The sequence below is a fragment of the Oncorhynchus mykiss genome, chromosome 23, assembly GCF_057628025.1.
Source record: "Oncorhynchus mykiss isolate SJ-2025 chromosome 23, ASM5762802v1, whole genome shotgun sequence".
In the NCBI taxonomy this organism is placed as follows: Eukaryota; Metazoa; Chordata; class Actinopteri; order Salmoniformes; family Salmonidae; genus Oncorhynchus; species Oncorhynchus mykiss.
In genome coordinates this window covers 35555908-35575541 of record NC_143044.1, presented here as the reverse complement: position 1 = coordinate 35575541, position 19634 = coordinate 35555908, and the positions used below count along the sequence as shown (strand labels likewise).

General features: G+C 40.4%; 1 protein-coding gene across 2 annotated transcripts in view; it reads left to right on the top strand.

Moving 5' to 3' along the window:
• The window catches only part of macrod2 (mono-ADP ribosylhydrolase 2), a 1220194-nt gene that overhangs the window by 1161398 nt on the left and 39162 nt on the right, over positions 1–19634 (top strand). For both annotated transcript variants that reach the window (XM_036960544.2, XM_036960545.2), the window contains exons 12-14: positions 1894–1968; positions 6052–6114; positions 6865–6930. In XM_036960544.2, coding sequence (XP_036816439.2) covers positions 1894–1968; positions 6052–6114; positions 6865–6930 — 204 coding nt within the window. The remainder of the gene's footprint in view (positions 1–1893; positions 1969–6051; positions 6115–6864; positions 6931–19634) is intronic.

The following is a 19634-nucleotide window of genomic DNA, read 5'->3' as shown; positions in this document are numbered from 1 at the left end:
GGGCCTGGCTCCTCAGTGGCTGGGCCTATGCACTACCTGGCCCACCATGGCTGCACACCCTGCCCAGTCATGTGAAGTCCATAGATTAAGGTCTAAGGAATTATATGAACTGTTTACTCACAACAATTTCAAAGATTTTACTATGTTGTGTTTACATATTTGGTCAGTATAGATAGACACAGCATTTTTGGAAACACAAATACATCTCCACCTGATGTGACAAGACAGACAAGACAATATATAACTATACTATCTTAGGCTGCATGCAGTGCCTTGCAAAAGTATTCACCCCCCTTGGCGTTTTTCCTATTTTGTTGCATTACAACCTGTAATTTAAATGGATTCTTATTTGGATTCAATGTAATGGACATACACAAAATAGTCCAAATTGGTGAAGTAAAATTGAAAAAATAACTTGTTTAAAAAAATTCAAGAAAATACAAAAGGGAAAAGTGGTGCGTGTTTATGTATTCAGCCCCTTTGTTATGAAACCCCTAAATAATATCTGGTGCAACCAATTACCTTCAGAAGTCACAGAAATAGTTAGATTGCACACAGGGGGACTTTATTTAAGTGCCACATGATCTCAGTATATATACACCTGTTCTGAAAGTCCCCAGCGTCTGCAACACCACTAAGCAAGGGGAAACACAAAGCAAGGGGCACCATGAAGACCAAGGAGCTCTCCAAACAGCTCAGGGACAAAGTTATGGAGAAGTACAGATCAGGGTTGGGTTATAAAAAATATCAGAAACTTTGAAGATCCCACGGAGCACCATTAAATCCATTATTAAAAAATGGAAAGAGTTTGGCACCACAACAAACCTGCAAAGAGAGGGCGGGGTGCATAGTTATGCACACACAAGTTTTCTTGGTTTTTTTTGGTCTTATTTCTTGTTAGTTTCACAATAAAAAATATTTTTTTATCTTCAAAGTGGTAGGCATGTTGTGTAAATCAAATGATACAAACCCCCCAAAAATCTATTTTAATTACAGGCAGTAATGCAATAAAATAGGAAAAATGCCAAGGGGGGTGAATACTTTCGCAAGGCACTGTATATAAGGCCATGATTCTCATGTAAATAGAATGCCAATCATGATTACTGGGAAGGATTGCTGTTGCTGTGTGTTTGTGAGTGTTTGCGCGTGCTTGCATGCGTCCGTGCCTGCGTGTGTGTCAACATTTTCAGATTGACAGCAGCACTCGAGACAAACACCAAAAACAAGGCTTTGGTAGAAATTGTTCTCCTTCCCCATCTAATGGGGTCTGCCATTTTTATTGTTCAGAGAATGGGTCTAAAATTGCATAGATATGAAAAAATGGCTTTTTTTCCTTCAGCTTGTTAGAAAAGCAATTATAGAAGCAGCACAATAGCCATTCATACAGCATGTTAGCTTATTGGTGTCATGGCTTTCATTTACTCAATTTGTCCCAAATGTCATTGCTGAGAGAGGGGAGGGGAGGGAAGGATGGAGGAGAGGTGAGGGAAGGATGAAGGAGAGGGGAGGGAAGGATGGAGGAGAGGGGAGGGAAGGATGGAAGGATGGGGGAGAGGGGAGGGAAGGATGGAGGAGAGGGGAGGGAAGGATGGAGGAGAGGGGAGGGGAGGGAAGGATGGAGGAGAGGGGTGGAAAGGATGGAGGAGAGGGGAGGGAGGAGGAAGAGGGAGGGAGTCATTTAGTAATCTTGGCAACATTTCGACATGCTGGTCTCTTGAATGTTGGCATCAATTTGACATTTAGCGAATTGTGTTATGTCCAGACAAGACAACACGGTCTTGTCCAACCAGACCAATGTAGACAATCCTGTATTGTCATGGCGGAGATACTGTAGAAGATGCTATGTGTTTGCTCAGGGGCTGACCAATGTCTCTCCTTCCACTGTCTGTACAGATGAGCTAGATCCACCTAAAGAAGACGCTGACAACCATACAGCCATGGAGCAAGATACCCTGGACTCACAGACAGGTAACATGGATACATATACATTCAGGTAGTTAACACAAGCACTATCCTGAAGCTGGTATCTGTTCTGTCCTTCTATCCTGTGTGTGCCACCCACCACTCTCTGTGTCAAGCTTCAAGTTTATTTTGCCATAGTGTAGGGAATACATTAACATTCTCCCTCATCCCACGAGCTCTCGAAACACATCGTCACTGTGTGCTACTACTCTGAATGAACTTCAGTTGTCCGACTTACAGGAATAAGAAGGATAAACAAAGACATATCAATTATGTATAGCCTTGGATGTGACAGTGACAAGTTGTCATGAGTTTGTTATTTTTGTTTTTAACTAGGAAGTGATGTCATTGTTATTATAGGAGACGTACAAACACACACACACACACACACACACACACACACACACACACACACACACACACACACACACACACACACACACACACAGCAAATTCTCCAGATTAACATTGTTTTAAATGAACACTGAGAGTGTTATTAAATTAACACTGGAATTGTGGACTCTGTGGACCCTTATACACATTGGAATAGTGTTAAATTAACACACTGCTTAGTGTAAAGCATTATTCAAAAAAGCTTTGCCTTTCGAGTAAATTGTTACCACCCATGACTGTATTTGTTAGTGACAGAGACATGGTTGTTGCATTCATCCATTTTCAGTCCTATGGACTTCACCAAGTCAGATCCTATAAAATAAAATAAATATATATTATCTAACACAATAGCTGTGTTTGAATACCCATACTAACATACTGTATACTACATACTTAATGAGTATATACCCCATACTATATACTATTAGTTAATTTTAGTATAATGTAAATGAACGGTATCCTTTCAGTTGAGTGTACTAGCGCTTCGCCTGTCTACCGGAAGTTGATGCTGTTGCTATACAACTTCTTGCTAGCTTGTTAGCATAACACATTATTAGACATCTTACTACTTCATTAACTATGTCCACTAAGAACGCACAATGACTATACCACTTAGCTAAGCTAGAATGACGTGAATAATCAAGTCAATAAATGTTGGGTAAAACAAAAACATTGGGTAGTTAGTTAGATAGCATATAGTTAATATACTAGCTAGCTAACATACCGGTACACAAAAGCAACTGATGTAATTATAACATTATGCTATGCTGTTTGTAAAGCTAGTGCAGCCAACATAACGTGAAACGTAAGTTATTTGATAAGTCATTACTTGTTCATTTCATTCCTCAACATTTTCTTAACATTTGTCATAATTAATTAAAGCAATGAATATTTACTTTTTGTACTTACATTTATATCCGCTCTTGTTGGACTTCGGCTGCATATTTTCCGCCATTTTCTTCAAATCTGAAAATGTTGTGAAGCCACACCCATTTTCTGAAGAATTGCATTATGGGCCCTAAAAGCACAGAAATTGTGTTCACTGCTTGTATGCTTCGATTTTTGGCGAATGTAGTACGACATCCGGGAACTTTTTGGCATATTAACTATATCCATACTATGACCAATAAGCATACTACATACTCAATTTACGTCACAAATAGTATTCAAACACAGCTAATAGCATACGTTGTTCATACGGCCTTATTTTGAGAGCCTAAACTGTAAAAAAAAACGTAACTTATCTTTACAGTAACTTCTAAGTTACTAGTGGGTTGTACCATATGTGAACTGATGATAATGCTAACTCTGGAATCAGTGTGGCACACACATCAGTATGACACACACACAATCAACATCACACATCCAACTCAGAAATTGATTGCGTGTGTATGTGTGTGTGCGTGCATGTTTGTGTGTTTGTCTGCCTTCCTGCCTGTGTGTGTGTGTGAGACGTGCGTGTACTTGCATTGGTGTGAGAGCAGCCATTGTTTTTTTGTTATTTCCAGAATGTAAATGTGTGTTTGTGTGTGTGGGCGGATAACATAATTGATGGGTTACATCTCGCTCTGCTCAGCCATATACCCCCTCCAGAGCACAGCAAACACAGGTGTGAGCAGTTACTACATATCGCATATCACACAGAGAGATAGGATTTATATGAGAGGGAGAGAGAGAGTGGGAAAGAGGGAAGAGAGGAGAGAGGAGAGAGAGAGGAGAGAGGGGAGAGAGAAGAGAGGGGGACAAAGATATGAGAACGGGTTTGTAATTCTTTTTTGGGGTTTATTAAGTTTATTTGGCAGCGACATGAGCTCTAGAGAGAGACAGACACAGAAAGAGAGAGAGGGTGGGAGAGTGACAGACTAGAGAAAGATAGATAGATAGATAGATAGATAGATAGATAGATAGATAGATAGATAGATAGATAGATAGATAGATAGATAGATAGATAGATAAGCTCTCTCTACGTGTGCTCTCTCTACATGTGGTCGATGTATTACATATTGTTATTCCCACCAATTCTTACACAAAGCAGACAAGCACACACACTGAACGGGTTGGAAGCTAGCCTTCAATATAGTCTAGCCTCTTAAAGGGATGTTTGGTAGCCTATATTAGCCACTAGTCCATACTGTACACAAAGCAGACGAGCACACATTTCAATGGTTGGAATCTATGTTAGTGGCTATTCTTCACTCTTATTGCCCATGGGGCTTCCTTCCATAGGCTTAACTCATGGGGACTGGGTGGGTGGGCTGCAGTATCAACCAATCAACTTAATGTAGACATGTCACTAGTGTCTGTGAGACTCTCATCACACACACACACACTGTGTCATTCTGGGAATAATACAAATACGATGGCTGGTCTCACACCGATGCACACACACACGCATGTCACACACACATGAACACCCGCACACTTTAAAACAGTGGAGGGGAGAGAAAATTGAGAAGGGAGGGGGGAGAGAGAAGAGAGAGGGGAGAGAGAGGTGAGAGATAGGGGAGCAAGAGAGGGGAGAGGAGAGAGAGGGGAGAGAAGAGAGAGGGGAGAGAGAGGTGAGAGATAGGGGAGCAGGAGTGGGGAGAGAAGAGAGAGGGGAGAGAGAGATGAGAGATAGGGGAGCAAGAGAGGGGAGAGGAGAGAGAGGGGAGAGAAGAGAGAGAGGTGAGAGATAGGGGAGCAAGAGAGGGGAGAGAGAGGTGAAAGATAGGGGAGCAAGAGAGGGGAGAGAGAGGTGAGAGATAGGGGAGCGAGAGAGGGGAGAGGAGAGGCGAGAGATAGGGGAGCGAGAGGGGAGAGAGAGGGGAGAGATAGGGGAGCAAGAGAGGGGAGAGGAGAGAGAGGTGAGAGATAGGGGAGAGAGAGGGAGTGACAGACTAGAGAAAGACAGACGGACCGAGCAGACCGAGCAGACGGATAGAGCAGTCAGACAGACAGAGAAGACAGATAGAGAAGATAGAGAAGGCAGACAGAGAAGACAGATAGAGCAGATAAAGAAGGCAGACAGACAGAGCAGACAGACAGATAGAGCAGATAGACAGATAGAGCAGGCAGACATACAGAGCAGACAGATCGGGCAGACAGACAGACACAGCAGAGCAGACAGTTAGAGCAGGCAGACAGACAAAACAGGCAGGCAGATAGAGCAGGCGGACAGACAGGGCAGACAGAGAAGACATATAGACCAGGCAGACAGACGGATAGAGAAGACAGAGTGGACAGAGCAGGCAGATGGACGGACAGAAAGACAGGGAGCTGATGTGATACACGATTACTCTCTCTCTATTTGAAATACATTACATTAATGGTCTACATCATGCAAAGTCATGCTTTCAGAGTACAGTTAAAATGGTGGTAAAGGATGTCCAGCAACAAAATGGCTGAATAATCTCCATGATATATCAAGAGCTTGGGACTATAAGGTTCTATTTGCAAAAAGAAGTGGCTTTACATTTCCGAACCCTCATTGATTTGAATGATGTCTAGAATATTTGTCTTCTATTCTTTTGAACTTAACAACATCATTTGGGATATTTAGCGTACTCTATAGTTAGAGAATATTGAACTGAACAAGGCTATATCAATAACTCAATCTTGACAAAAATGCAGATAGAACCTTATAGTTCCAAGCTCTCGATGGTTCAGTGTTCTCAGATGAGAGGTTTTACTGATATCAAATGTGTGTGTGTCCAGGAGAAGCAGAGGAAAAGAAAGCTGACGAGAAGAGTGAAAATAAAGAAATGGAGGATGCTACTGGTAAGATATCTCTCTCTCTCCATATATATCTCTCACTCTCTCCATCTCTCCATCTCTCTCACTCACTCTTCTCCATTTTCTTGTCCTCCTTCACTCTCTCTTCCTAGGCCACGTTTATTGTAGCTGGGGATTTTAATAAAGCAAATTTGAGGAAAGCACTACCGCTTCAGTACTCACGCTTCAAAAACTCTCAACCATTGTTGCTCTCCTTTCCGGGATGGCTACAAGGCCCTCCTCTGCCCTCCCTTCGGCAAATCAGATCATTACTCCATTCTACTTTTCCCTTTCTATCTGCAGAAACTCAAACAGGAAGTACCTGTGCTAAGGTCTATTCAACGCTGGTCTGACCAATCAGAATCCATGCTTCAAGATTGTTTTGATCACGCGGACTGGGATATGTTCTGGTTTGCCTCTGAGAATAACATTGACTGAGTTCATCAGGAAGTGCATAGGGGATGTTGTTCCCAATGTAACTATTAAAACCTGCCCAAACCAAAAACTGTGGATAGATGGCAGTATTCCGAACCCTCATTGGTTTGAATGATGTCCAGAATTTTTATCTTGTATTCTTTTGAACTTAAATGGGGGTATTTATAGTACTATATAGGTAGAGAACATTGAACAGAACAAGTCTATATCAATAACTCAATCTTGACAAAAATGCAGATAGAATCTTATAGTTCCAAGCTCTCGATGGTTCAGTGTTCTCAGATGAGAGGTTTTAATGATATCAAATGTGTGTGTGTCCAGGAGAAGCAGAGGAAAAGAAAGCTGACGAGAAGAGTGAAAATACAGAAATGGAGAAGGATGCTACTGGTAAGATCTCTCTCTCTCTCTCTCTCTCTCTCTCTCTCTCTCTCTCTCTCTCTCTCTCTCTCACTCACTCTTCTCCATTCTCTTGTCCTCTTTCACTCTCTCTTCCTCCAGCACAGCTGACTACTTTTATTAAAAACTCTATAGGAACAGGGAAGCCATAGTGTAGTGTTGCCTTCAGAATATGTCCTCTCAAACCCTGTAGGCTGGTGAAGTCTCTATCTCTCTAGCTGGTTGATTGTGTCAGTCTGTCTTTGTAATATCAAACCAGTTCCCTGTTCCTCCACTCTCTCTTCCTCTACTTCATCCTCGTTCCATAAGGCTCTGGTCAAAAGTAGTGCAATATGTAGGGGAAAAGTGTGGGACTCAGCATTTGTTTTTTATTATAATATATGCCATTTAACAGACGCTCCTGTTCACTTACTGTAAATGAAGCTGCACAAGCAGCAGAGAACGGGATACACTTTCCCTCTTGTCATCATACAAACGTCATTACTTAGAGCACCTCATTATTCAGACACATGTCAGAGTGTAGTCTCACTGGCCAGACTCACAGATTCATGTCTACTAGGTCTGTCTTGCCCATATGCTTCATCTGTAAACAGTCATTTATACAGTAGTTATACAGTGTTATAGTCACAGTATAGTAGTTACAGTAGTTATACAGTATAGTAGTTACAGAATAGTAGTTACAGTATAGTAGTTACAGTATAGTATTTACAGTAGTTATACAGTCTAGTAGTTACAGAATAGTAGTTATACAGTGTTAAAGTCACAGTATAGTAGTTACAGTAGTTATACAGTATAGTAGTCACAGTATAGTAGTTACAGTAGTTATACAGTATAGTAGTTACAGAATAGTAGTTACAGTATAGTAGTTACAGTATAGTAGTTACAGTAGTTATACAGTCTAGTAGTTACAGAATAGTAGTTACAGTATAGTAGTCACAGTATAGTAGTTACAGTAGTTATACAGTATAGTAGTTACAGAATAGTAGTTACAGAATAGTAGTTACAGTATAGTAGTACAGTAGTTATACAGTATAGTAGTTACAGTAGTCATACAGTATAGTAGTTACAGAATAGTAGTTACAGTATAGTAGTTACAGTAGTTATACAGTCTAGTAGTTATAGAATAGTAGTTATACAGTATAGTAGTTACAGTATAGTAGTACAGTAGTTATACAGTATAGTAGTTACAGTATAGTCGTTATATTAGTTATACAGTATAGTAGTTACAGTATAGTAGTACAGTAGTTATACAGTATAGTAGTTACAGTATAGTAGTACAGTAGTTATACAGTATAGTAGTTACAGTATAGTAATTATATTATTTGTACAGCATAGTAGTTACAGTATATTAGTTATACAGTATAGTAGGAACAGTAGTTATACAGTATGGTAGATAAAGTATAGTAGTACAGTATAGTAGTTACCCTATAGTAGTTACAGTATAGTAGTTACAGTAGTTATACAGTCTAGTAGTTACAGAATAGTAGTTACAGTATAGTAGTCACAGTATAGTAGTTACAGTAGTTATACAGTATAGTAGTTACAGAATAGTAGTTACAGAATAGTAGTTACAGTATAGTAGTTACAGTAGTTATACAGTCTAGTAGTTACAGAATAGTAGTTACAGAATAGTAGTTACAGTATAGTAGTTACAGTATAGTAGTTACAGTATAGTAGTTACAGTAGTTATACAGTATAGTAGTTACAGAATAGTAGTTACAGTATAGTAGTTACAGTATAGTAGTTACAGTAGTTATATAGTCTAGTATTTACAGAATAGTAGTTATAAAGTATAGTAGTTACAGTATAGTAGTACAGTAGTTATACAGTATAGTAGTTACAGTAGTCATACAGTATAGTAGTGACAGAATAGTAGTTACAGTATAGTAGTTACAGTAGTTATACAGTCTAGTAGTTATAGAATAGTAGTTATACAGTATAGTAGTTACAGTATAGTAGTACAGTAGTTATACAGTATAGTAGTTACAGTATAGTCGTTATATTAGTTATACAGTATAGTAGTTACAGTATAGTAGTACAGTAGTTATACAGTATAGTAGTTACAGTATAGTAGTACAGTAGTTATACAGTATAGTAGTTACAGTATAGTAATTATATTATTTGTACAGCATAGTAGTTACAGTATATTAGTTATACAGTATAGTAGGAACAGTAGTTATACAGTATGGTAGATAAAGTATAGTAGTACAGTATAGTAGTTACCCTATAGTAGTTACAGTATAGTAGTTACAGTAGTTATACAGTCTAGTAGTTACAGAATAGTAGTTACAGTATAGTAGTCACAGTATAGTAGTTACAGTAGTTATACAGTATAGTAGTTACAGAATAGTAGTTACAGAATAGTAGTTACAGTATAGTAGTTACAGTAGTTATACAGTCTAGTAGTTACAGAATAGTAGTTACAGAATAGTAGTTACAGTATAGTAGTTACAGTATAGTAGTTACAGTATAGTAGTTACAGTAGTTATACAGTATAGTAGTTACAGAATAGTAGTTACAGTATAGTAGTTACAGTATAGTAGTTACAGTAGTTATATAGTCTAGTATTTACAGAATAGTAGTTATAAAGTATAGTAGTTACAGTATAGTAGTACAGTAGTTATACAGTATAGTAGTTACAGTAGTCATACAGTATAGTAGTGACAGAATAGTAGTTACAGTATAGTAGTTACAGTAGTTATACAGTCTAGTAGTTATAGAATAGTAGTTATACAGTATAGTAGTTACAGTATAGTAGTACAGTAGTTATACAGTATAGTAGTTACAGTATAGTCGTTATATTAGTTATACAGTATAGTAGTTACAGTATAGTAGTACAGTAGTTATACAGTATAGTAGTTACAGTATAGTAGTACAGTAGTTATACAGTATAGTAGTTACAGTATAGTAATTATATTATTTGTACAGCATAGTAGTTACAGTATATTAGTTATACAGTATAGTAGGAACAGTAGTTATACAGTATGGTAGATAAAGTATAGTAGTACAGTATAGTAGTTACCCTATAGTAGTTACAGTATAGTAGTACAGTAGTTATACAGTTGTACAGTAGTTTATGCAGTAGTTTAGTAGTTTACAGTAGTTTATTGCAATAGTTTATATCCGTCTCGTTTCTATGGTAAGCCATCTGTCCTGTCTGTTTGCATTACTTCCAGCAATACATGGTGTCAGTTCCTTCATTCTCCGTTCATATGGTTCCGTTGCGTTGGAAAGAGAAAAGTTTGGCGATCAAAACAGAAACATAGTAAGACAAGTACACAGAGCTCGTGGGCCAGTACATGTTTATTAGATTCCTGGTATTGTATTGGTAAAATTAGAGTCCACAGCAGTGATCGCCTCAGTAACCCTGTATGGAACACCCATACATTAAAATGAGCCTCTCTTAGGCTAAAGCAACTCATAAATAAACCATAGAGAGGAAAACAGAATGTTGGAGTCAATATCTACTGTCTACAGTTCCAAATGGCACCCTATTCCCTCTATGGTGCACTATTTTTGACCAGGTCCCTTAGAGCTATTTTTCAAAAGTTAAGCACTATATAGGGAATAGTGTGCCATTTGGGTGTTTTCAATAAAACGTGTCAAATCAAATCAAATCAAATCAAATTTTATTTGTCACATACACATGGTTAGCAGATGTTAATGCGAGTGTAGCGAAATGCTTGTGCTTCTAGTTCCAACAATGCAGTAATAACAAGTAATCTAACTAACAATTCCAAAACTACTGTCTTGTACACAGTGTAAGGGGATAAAGAATATGTACATAAGGATATATGAATGAGTGATGGTACAGAGCAGCATAGGCAAGATACAGTAGATGGTATCGAGTACAGTATGTACAAATGAGATGAGTATGTAAACAAAGTGGCATAGTATAAAGTGGCTAGTGATACATGTATTACATAAGGATACCGTCGATGATATAGAGTACAGTATATACGTATGCATATGAGATGAATAATGTAGGATAAGTAACATTTATATAAGGTAGCATTGTTTAAAGTGGCTAGTGATATATTTACATCATTTCCCATCAATTCCCATTATTAAAGTGGCTGGAGTTGAGTCAGTGTCAGTGTGTTGGCAGCAGCCACTCAGTGTTAGTGGTGGCTGTTTAACAGAGAATTCATCTTTCATCACACCATGTCACGTTGGCCATGAGGCATACGCCCCCGCCCCTCTTCTTACCAGAAAGATGTTTGTTTCTGTCAGCGCGATGTGTGGAGAAACCCGTTGGCTGCACCGCTTCGGATAGAGTCTCTCCAGTGAGCCATGTTTCAGTGAAGCAAAGGACGTTACAGTCTCTGATGTCCCTCTGGAATGCTACCCTTGCTCGGATTTCATCAACCTTGTTGTCAAGAGACTGGACATTGGCAAGAAGAATGCTAGGGGGTGGTGCGCGATGTGCCCGTCTCCGGAGTCTGACCAGAAGACCGCCTCGTTTCCCTCTCTTTCGGAGTCGTTTTTTTGGGTCGCTGCATAGGATCCACTCCGTTGTCCTGTTTGTAAGGCAGAACACAGGGTCCGCGTCGCGAAAAACATATTCTTGGTCGTACTGATGGTGAGTTGACGTTGCTCTTATATTCAGTAGTTCTTCTCGACTGTATGTAATGAAACCTAAGATGACCTGGGGTACTAATGTAAGAAATAACACGTAAAAAAACAAAAAACTGCATAGTTTCCTAGGAACGCGAAGCGAGGCGGCCATCTCTGTCGGCGCCGGAAGTTACTGACATAGACACAAGTCAGACATAGACACAATGAAAACACTGACCCGAACCGAGTGGATTTAACTAGATTGGCTCATCAACTTACCAAACTCAAGTTTGCTGTGCGGCAGTATACACAGCCAAAATCATAACTGGCTCTACACAGTCATTCTATGCTAGTTTTACCGAAGCTAATAAAGGATTCCGCCTATAGCTTTGGCTCTGTATCCATGGCGTCTTTGCATGGTCAACTGAATGTCTAAAGGAGACAACTGGGAGCCTGTAACTCAAGTACTTTTCTTCTACTGAAGAATCAATGTGACCACTGCTGGAGGCTGATTGTAGTGTAGGTGAACAGTTGGAGAGCAGTGAGAGAACAGGTCATTGTCTGTCTTTGAGGGACAGGAGCACAAATGATACTTTTTAGACTCTAGAGAAATGCTTTGCTTTCCACCTGAACAGACCAGGGCTGGAGGCTGATTGTAGTGTAGGTGAACAGTTGGAGAGCAGTGAGAGCACAGGTCCTTGTCAGTCTGTGAGGAGCAGGAGATACAGGATACCGTGGTAGGACTGCTTTGCTTTCTACCTGAGCCATGTGGCATGGGGAGGAGAGTGGGGGGAGGCAGAGAGGGGAGGGTGAGTCAGGTGACCGTCTGTAATGGCATACTAAGGCCAGGCTACAGAGAGGCAGGGGGAGGTAGGAGAAGGTACAGCCTGTAATAGAACTGACCCTGTAGGGGAGAGAGGGGGAGGAAGAGAAGACGAGAGGCAGAGGGTGAGAGACAGACCAGCACAGCAGGCAATCACAACCATCTCAGCATAGGAGACGAAGGCACCATTACACAAGCTCAGTCTTTCTCTCTCTTAATATTTTTATTTCTCTCTTTCTCTCTCTCTCTCTGCCCTTACTATTAATTTCAAATGAGAATTTCGGAAATATGAGTAACTTCCTCCAATACACCCTGGAATGATTGGTCATTACCTATTCAATTGTTTGTTTGTTAAATTATTTAGATGTTTACTTGGAGTGTTGCGTTGAACTCACAAGTTCCTAGTTCCAAAATCTTTCTTCTATTCCTCGGTGGGCGTGATGCGTTAAGTATTGATGGTGTTGGGTTCTTTATGGAGGCAGTGTCACAGACGTTCGCAGCTCACACACACACACACACACACAGACACACAGACACACACACACACACACACACACACACACACACACACACACACACACACACACACGGTGGCAGAGTCACAGTCGTTCTCAGCTCACCGTCTCAGAGGCTCAAAGCAGAAAGCCCAGCTGTATGAGCAAGTGCCATATGGTGCTTCAAAAACCACCACACATTTCTTCTCATGTACCTCCCTCCATCTCACCCTCCATCTTTCCCTTCCTTCCTTCCTCCCTCCATCTTTCCCTCCCTCCCTCCCTCCCTCCCTCCCTCCCTCCCTCCCTCCCTCCCTCCCTCCTTCCTTCCTTCCTTCCTTCCTTCCTTCCTTCCTTCCTCCCTCCCTCCCTCCATCTTTCCCTCCTCCCTCTCTTTCTCTCCATCTTTCCCTCCCTCCCTCTCTTCCTTCATCTTCCTTTACTCCTTCCATCCATCCCTCCCATCCTTCCTTATTTCCTCTCTCCATCTGTCCTGCCCTCCCTCCATCTTTCCCTCCCTCCCACCTTTCCTTCCATCCTTCTTCCCTCCCTCCACCAATGATAGAATAGTGAAACCTCCCTCACTCCATCAATGATAGAATAGTGAAATCTCCCTCCCTCCCTCAATCAATGATAGATTAGTGAAACCTCCTTCCCTCCATCAATGATAGAATAGTGAAATCTCCCTCCCTCCATCAATGATAGAATAGTGAAATCTCCTTCCCTCCATGAATGATAGAATTGTGAAATCTCCCTCCCTCCATCAATGATATAATAGTGAAATCTCCCTCCCTCCATCAATGATAGAATAGTGAAATCTCCCTCCCTCCATCAATGATAGGATAGTGATACCTCCCTCCCTTCATCAATGATGGAATAGTAAAACCTCCCTCCCTCCATCAATGATATAATAGTGAAACCTCCCTCCATCAATGATAGAATAGTGAAACCTCCCATCAATGATAGAATAGTGAAATCTACCTCCCTCCATCAATGATAGAATAGTGAAATCTCCCTTCCTCCATCGATGATAGAATTGTGAAATCTCCTTCCCTCCATCAATGATAGAATAGTGAAATCTCCCTCCCTCCATCAATGATAGAATTGTGAAATCTCCCTACCTCCATCAATGAAAGAATAGTGAAATCTCCCTCCATCAATGATAGAATAGTGAAATCTCCCTCCCTCCATCAATTATAGAATAGTGAAACCTCCCTCCATCAATGATAGAATAGTGAAATCTCCCTCCCTCCATCAATGATAGAATAGTGAAACCTCCCTCCATCAATGATAGAATTGTGAAATCTCCCTCCCTCCATCAATGATAGAATAGTGATATCTCCCTCCCTCCATCAATGATATAATAGTGAAACCTCCCTCCCTCCATCAATGATATAATAGTGAAACTTCCCTCCCTCCATCAATGATAGAATAGTGAAATCTCCCTCCTCCATCAATGATAGAATAGTGAAACCTCCCTCCCTCCACAAATTATAGAATTGTGAAATCTCCCTCCCTCCATCAATGATAGAATAGTGAAACCTCCCTCCTCCCTCCATCAATGATAGAATAGTGAAATCTCTCTCCCTCCATCAATGATAGAATAGTGAAATCTCCCTCCCTCCGTCAATGATAGAATAGTGAAACCTCCCTTCATCAATGATAGAATAGTGAAACCTCCCTCACTCCATCAATGATAGAATAGTGAAACCTCCCTCCCTCCATCAATGATAGAATCATGAAACCTCCCTCCCTCCATCAATGATAGAATATTGAAACCTCCCTCTCTCTATCAATGATAGAATAGTGAAATCTCCCTCCCTCCGTCAATGATAGAATAGTGAAACCTCCTTACATCAATGATAGAATAGTGAAAACTCCCTCCATCAATGATAGAATAGTGAAATCTCCCTCCATCAATGATATAATAGTGAAACCTCCCTCCATCAATGATAGAATAATAAAACCTGCCTCCATCAATGATAGAATAGTGAAACCTCCCTCCATCAATGATAGAATAGTGAAACCTCCCTCCATCAATGATAGAATAGTGAAACCTCCCTCCCTCCATCAATGATAGAATAGTGAAACCTCCCTCCATCAATAATAGAATAGTGAAACCTCCCTCCCTCCATCAATGATAGAATAGTGAAACCTCCCTCCATCAATGATAGAATAGTGAAACCTCCCTCTCTCCATCAATGATAGAATAGTGAAACCTGCCTCCATCAATGATAGAATCGTGAAATCTCCCTTCATCAATCAATGATAGAATAGTGAAATCTCCCTCCCTCCATCAATGATAGAATAGTGAAATCTCCATCCTCCATCAATGATAGAATAGTGAAACCTCCCTCCCTCCATCAATGATAGAATAGTGAAACCTCCCTCCCTCCATCAATGATAGAATAGTGAAATCTCCCTCCCTCCATCAATGATATAATAGTGAAACCTCCCTCCATCAATGATATAATAGTGAAATCTCCCTCCCTCCATCAATGATAGAATAGTGAAATCTCCCTCCCTCCATCATTGATAGAATAGTGAAACCTCCCTCCCTCCATCAATGATAGAATAGTGAAACCTGCCTCCATCAATGATAGAATAGTGAAACCTGCCTCCATCAATGATAGAATAGTGAAATCTCCCTCCCTCCATCAATGATAGAATAGTGAAATCTCCCTCTATCAATGATAGAATAGTGAAACCTCTCTCCCTCCATCATTGATAGAATAGTGAAACCTCCTTACATCAATGTTATAATAGTGAAACCTCTCTCCCTCCATCAATGATAGAATAGTGAAATCCCCCTCACTCTTTCAATGATAGAATAGTGAAACCTCTCTCCCTCCATCAATGATAGAATAGTGAAACCTCCCTCCCTCCACCAATGATAGAATAGTGAAACCTCCCTCCCTCCATCAATGATAGAATAGTGAAACCTCCCTCCCTCCACCAATGATAGAATAGTGAAACCTCCCTCCCTCCATCAATGATAGAATAGTAAAACCTCCCTCCCTCCCTCATCAATGATAGAATAGTGAAACCTCCCTCCCTCCATCAATGATAGAATAGTAAAACCTCCCTCCCTCCCTCATCAATGATAGAATAGTGAAACCTCCCTCCCTCCATCAATGATAGAATAGTGAAATCTCCCTCCCTCCATCAATGATAGAATAGTGAAACATCCCTCCCTCCATCAATGTTAGAATAGTGAAACCTCCCTCCCTCCATCAATGATAGAATAGTGAAACCTCCCTCCCTCCATCAATGATAGAATATTGAAACCTCCATCCCTCCATCAATGATAGAATTGTGAATCCTCCCTCCCTCCATCAATGACAGACTAGTGAAACTTCCCTCCATCAATGATAGAATAGTGAAACCTCCCTCCCTCCGTCAATGATAGAATAGTGAAATCTCCCTCCCTCCATCAACGATAGAATAGTGAAACCTCCCTCCCTCCATCAATGATAGAATAGTGAAACCTCCCTCCCTCCATCAATGATAGAATATTGAAACCTCCCTCCCTCCATCAATGATAGAATTGTGAATCCTCCTTACATCAATGATAGAATAGTGAAACCTCTCTCCCTCCATCAATGATAGAATAGTGAAACCTCCTTACATCAATGATAGAATAGTGAAACCTCTCTCCCTCCATCAATGATAGAATAGTGAAACCTCCCTCCCTCTATCAATGATAGAATAGTGAAACCTGCCTCCATCAATGATAGAATAGTGAAACCTCCCTCCCTCCATCAATGATTGAATCATGAAACCTCCCTCCCTCCATCAATGATAGAATAGTGAAACCTCCCTCCCTCATTCAATGATAGAATAGTGAAACCTCCCTCCATCAATGATAGAATAGTGAAACCTCCCTCCATCAATGATAGAATAGTGAAACCTCCCTCCCTCCATCAATGATAGAATAGTGAAACCTCCCTCCATCAATAATAGAATAGTGAAACCTCCCTCCCTCCATCAATGATAGAATAGTGAAACCTCCCTCCATCAATGATAGAATAGTGAAACCTCCCTCTCTCCATCAATGATAGAATAGTGAAACCTGCCTCCATCAATGATAGAATCGTGAAATCTCCCTTCATCAATCAATGATAGAATAGTGAAATCTCCCTCCCTCCATCAATGATAGAATAGTGAAATCTCCATCCTCCATCAATGATAGAATAGTGAAACCTCCCTCCCTCCATCAATGATAGAATAGTGAAACCTCCCTCCCTCCATCAATGATAGAATAGTGAAATCTCCCTCCCTCCATCAATGATATAATAGTGAAACCTCCCTCCATCAATGATATAATAGTGAAATCTCCCTCCCTCCATCAATGATAGAATAGTGAAATCTCCCTCCCTCCATCATTGATAGAATAGTGAAACCTCCCTCCCTCCATCAATGATAGAATAGTGAAACCTGCCTCCATCAATGATAGAATAGTGAAACCTGCCTCCATCAATGATAGAATAGTGAAATCTCCCTCCCTCCATCAATGATAGAATAGTGAAATCTCCCTCTATCAATGATAGAATAGTGAAACCTCTCTCCCTCCATCATTGATAGAATAGTGAAACCTCCTTACATCAATGTTATAATAGTGAAACCTCTCTCCCTCCATCAATGATAGAATAGTGAAATCCCCCTCACTCTTTCAATGATAGAATAGTGAAACCTCTCTCCCTCCATCAATGATAGAATAGTGAAACCTCCCTCCCTCCACCAATGATAGAATAGTGAAACCTCCCTCCCTCCATCAATGATAGAATAGTGAAACCTCCCTCCCTCCACCAATGATAGAATAGTGAAACCTCCCTCCCTCCATCAATGATAGAATAGTAAAACCTCCCTCCCTCCCTCATCAATGATAGAATAGTGAAACCTCCCTCCCTCCATCAATGATAGAATAGTAAAACCTCCCTCCCTCCCTCATCAATGATAGAATAGTGAAACCTCCCTCCCTCCATCAATGATAGAATCGTGAAATCTCCCTCCCTCCATCAATGATAGAATAGTGAAACCTCCCTCCCTCCATCAATGTTAGAATAGTGAAACCTCCCTCCCTCCATCAATGATAGAATAGTGAAACCTCCCTCCCTCCATCAATGATAGAATATTGAAACCTCCATCCCTCCATCAATGATAGAATTGTGAATCCTCCCTCCCTCCATCAATGACAGACTAGTGAAACTTCCCTCCATCAATGATAGAATAGTGAAACCTCCCTCCCTCCGTCAATGATAGAATAGTGAAATCTCCCTCCCTCCATCAACGATAGAATAGTGAAACCTCCCTCCCTCCATCAATGATAGAATAGTGAAACCTCCCTCCCTCCATCAATGATAGAATATTGAAACCTCCCTCCCTCCATCAATGATAGAATTGTGAATCCTCCTTACATCAATGATAGAATAGTGAAACCTCTCTCCCTCCATCAATGATAGAATAGTGAAACCTCCTTACATCAATGATAGAATAGTGAAACCTCTCTCCCTCCATCAATGATAGAATAGTGAAACCTCCCTCCCTCTATCAATGATAGAATAGTGAAACCTGCCTCCATCAATGATAGAATAGTGAAACCTCCCTCCCTCCATCAATGATTGAATCATGAAACCTCCCTCCCTCCATCAATGATAGAATAGTGAAACCTCCCTCCCTCATTCAATGATAGAATAGTGAAACCTGCCTCCATCAATGATAGAATCGTGAAATCTCCCTTCCTCCATCAATGATAGAATAGTGAAACCTCCTTACATCAATGATAGAATAGTGAAACCTCTCTCCCTCCATCAATGATAGAATAGTGAAACCTCCCTCCCTCTATCAATGATAGAATAGTGAAACCTGCCTCCATCAATGATAGAATAGTGAAACCTCCCTCCCTCCATCAATGATTGAATCATGAAACCTCCCTCCCTCCATCAATGATAGAATAGTGAAACCTCCCTCCCTCATTCAATGATAGAATAGTGAAACCTCCCTCCATCAATGATAGAATAGTGAAACCTCCCTCCATCAATGATAGAATAGTGAAACCTCCCTCCCTCCATCAATGATAGAATAGTGAAACCTCCCTCCATCAATAATAGAATAGTGAAACCTCCCTCCCTCCATCAATGATAGAATAGTGAAACCTCCCTCCATCAATGATAGAATAGTGAAACCTCCCTCTCTCCATCAATGATAGAATAGTGAAACCTGCCTCCATCAATGATAGAATCGTGAAATCTCCCTTCATCAATCAATGATAGAATAGTGAAATCTCCCTCCCTCCATCAATGATAGAATAGTGAAATCTCCATCCTCCATCAATGATAGAATAGTGAAACCTCCCTCCCTCCATCAATGATAGAATAGTGAAACCTCCCTCCCTCCATCAATGATAGAATAGTGAAATCTCCCTCCCTCCATCAATGATATAATAGTGAAACCTCCCTCCATCAATGATATAATAGTGAAATCTCCCTCCCTCCATCAATGATAGAATAGTGAAATCTCCCTCCCTCCATCATTGATAGAATAGTGAAACCTCCCTCCCTCCATCAATGATAGAATAGTGAAACCTGCCTCCATCAATGATAGAATAGTGAAACCTGCCTCCATCAATGATAGAATAGTGAAATCTCCCTCCCTCCATCAATGATAGAATAGTGAAATCTCCCTCTATCAATGATAGAATAGTGAAACCTCTCTCCCTCCATCATTGATAGAATAGTGAAACCTCCTTACATCAATGTTATAATAGTGAAACCTCTCTCCCTCCATCAATGATAGAATAGTGAAATCCCCCTCACTCTTTC